The 2072-nt window shown below is 41.9% G+C and overlaps 1 protein-coding gene across 2 annotated transcripts in view; it reads right to left on the bottom strand.

The window, feature by feature from the left end:
• The window catches only part of xk (X-linked Kx blood group (McLeod syndrome)), an 11500-nt gene extending 9502 nt beyond the window's left edge, over window positions 1-1998 (bottom strand). The window contains exon 1 of one of the 2 annotated variants that reach the window (XM_014017535.1): window positions 1597-1998. In XM_014017535.1, coding sequence (XP_013872989.1) covers window positions 1597-1841 — 245 coding nt within the window. In that variant the 5' untranslated portion in view covers window positions 1842-1998. The remainder of the gene's footprint in view (window positions 1-1596) is intronic. The other variant, XM_014017536.1, reaches the window with a different exon arrangement.
• Window positions 1999-2072: the final 74 nt, after the last annotated feature.

The following is a 2072-nucleotide window of genomic DNA, read 5'->3' as shown; positions in this document are numbered from 1 at the left end:
GCACAGCTCTCGCGAGGTCTCAGTAGCAGCTCATCCACCCATCCACCACAAGATATGTGAAGATATTTCACATATCTTCTAATCTCTCTTTCACTCTTTCCCATTGCATTTCCCTTTTTTTTCTTCTCTTTCTCTTTCTTCTTTAAAAAAAGTCACTGATGATGAAGAAACTAATGTTCAGTTCTGCTTTCTGAGTGGCTAAAAAAGTAATTTAGACATAAACGATGTTTCATAAGTTGGCATAAGTTGTGTAGTGTTACAAGGTCTTAAGATTGAGTGGTTGCACTGAAAATAAATGCATGACAAAAACATGGTCAGTGAAAAAGTGGTACCAAAGACTCAACAGACTAAAATTCAAAGAGTCAAATTTTGAGAAAGAATAACCATTTTATTAGTTTAAATGACCTAATAATGATTTGGCAACAATAACTGGGTCAAACAGCAGGCGAGAAATTATTTGTAGCTCTTTCCTCTTAAATCAACAGTTGAAAGGATTGAGACCTGAACTCCTGTTTCAAAATTAGTGTGATCGGAGTAAATGTGCATCAAAAGATTTCCACACACAGACACAAAAAGCAAATCAAAGCCCTAAGACATACAGTTTAAAAAAAGCGAGAGGAGAAAAAATACTCAAGCAATGTTCTCTGTGGGGGGAGTTCCTTATGGAGACACAAAAACAAAAGTATTACACACTAAGTGAATTTAATAAAAATGTAAAATAATGTTTATTATTATCAACATGTAACACTTTCTCCCATCGTTACTCAAACTTTGCAAACCTTTTAGTTTAAGAAAACTAAATATGCTTAAAGAACATTAAAGAAGGCATTTTAATTTGTTAAGATTTTGTTTAGTTTAATTTCATACTGTTTAAATGTTCATAAGAGTGTTTATGTTTCTATTTTGTTTTATTCTAGTGCTTATCTTTTAATCTCTAATTACTTTACTTGAACGATTACAGCTGTAATGAATGTTATTTCCCTCAGGGATCAATAAAGTGTTATGATTCTGATTTATTCAGCAGCATTTTGTTCCAACTTACCAAAGAAAAAAAAACACTTGTTCATTTTAACTATTTGAGAAAAGCTGCAGAATTACAAGAGATGCTTCACAGTCCATCCTTCAGCCAGTGAAAAGCACATCCCTGCTGTTTGCATGTTTGATCACAGAGCTGTGTGGGTGTGAGGGCAGCAGGGAGCCTGTGAATAAGTAGGATTAGTGTCTCTATCAGAAGACTCTGCAGGTTGATGTTCTGATGTTCTGTCCTCTCAGACATGAATCAGACCCTGCCTGCTGGTTTGAATGGGAGCAGATTTGATGTAAAGTGCTGCAGTGTGAAAGGGAACATATTGATTAAGGATCGATCAGTTATTATTATTATTTTTTACTTCCTATCTGAAAGACACTTAGCAGCTTGTAAACTAGCAGACAGAAAGGCCACAGTGGATGAAAACAACAGCATGTGCGCAGTGATGAACTCCACATTTAGGCCTTTTTTCCCCCTAAACATAATAAACAAAAGAGATGATGCAGTCGGACCGAGCAGGAGAAGATGTCTCTTATTTATTTATTATGGTGAGATGCTCAGGCACTGACCTGACAATGGGACCGAGCTGCAGGATGTGCAGCAGCAGGACGAGCGGTCTGTCTCGGCTCAGGTCCCGGTGGATGAAGGTGAGGGTGAGCTGCACGAGCACGGACGGCGCGAGCGTGAAGAGCAGCGTGAGCCCCTGCCAGATCTGGTCCCCGGCGGAGCGGTACGTGGAGCTGAGGTACAGCGCAGCCGTGGTCTCAGCCGTGAACAGAGACACCGACACCAGGATGGAGCTGGGGAAGCGCATCCTCACTCACTCCGCCATCTGCGGGGGAAGAGGCTCCGGGGGGGCTCGTCCATAACGGAGCCACCGAAGCCGTCGGCCAGGGAGTCCCAAACCCTGATAGGGACGGGCACGGAGCTGCAGCCTGGCTGGGCTGAGAGGCAGATAGGAGGTCTTTATGGGCGGGTGTTATAACGAGGACAGCCTGCAGGGGGCGCATGTATACACAGTATATACATACTGTGTGTGTGTGTG

This window comes from Austrofundulus limnaeus, unplaced genomic scaffold (genome assembly GCF_001266775.1).
Source record: "Austrofundulus limnaeus strain Quisiro unplaced genomic scaffold, Austrofundulus_limnaeus-1.0 Scaffold171, whole genome shotgun sequence".
In the NCBI taxonomy this organism is placed as follows: Eukaryota; Metazoa; Chordata; class Actinopteri; order Cyprinodontiformes; family Rivulidae; genus Austrofundulus; species Austrofundulus limnaeus.
Note: the sequence above shows the minus strand (reverse complement) of the source record. Positions and strands in the feature narration are given on the sequence as shown.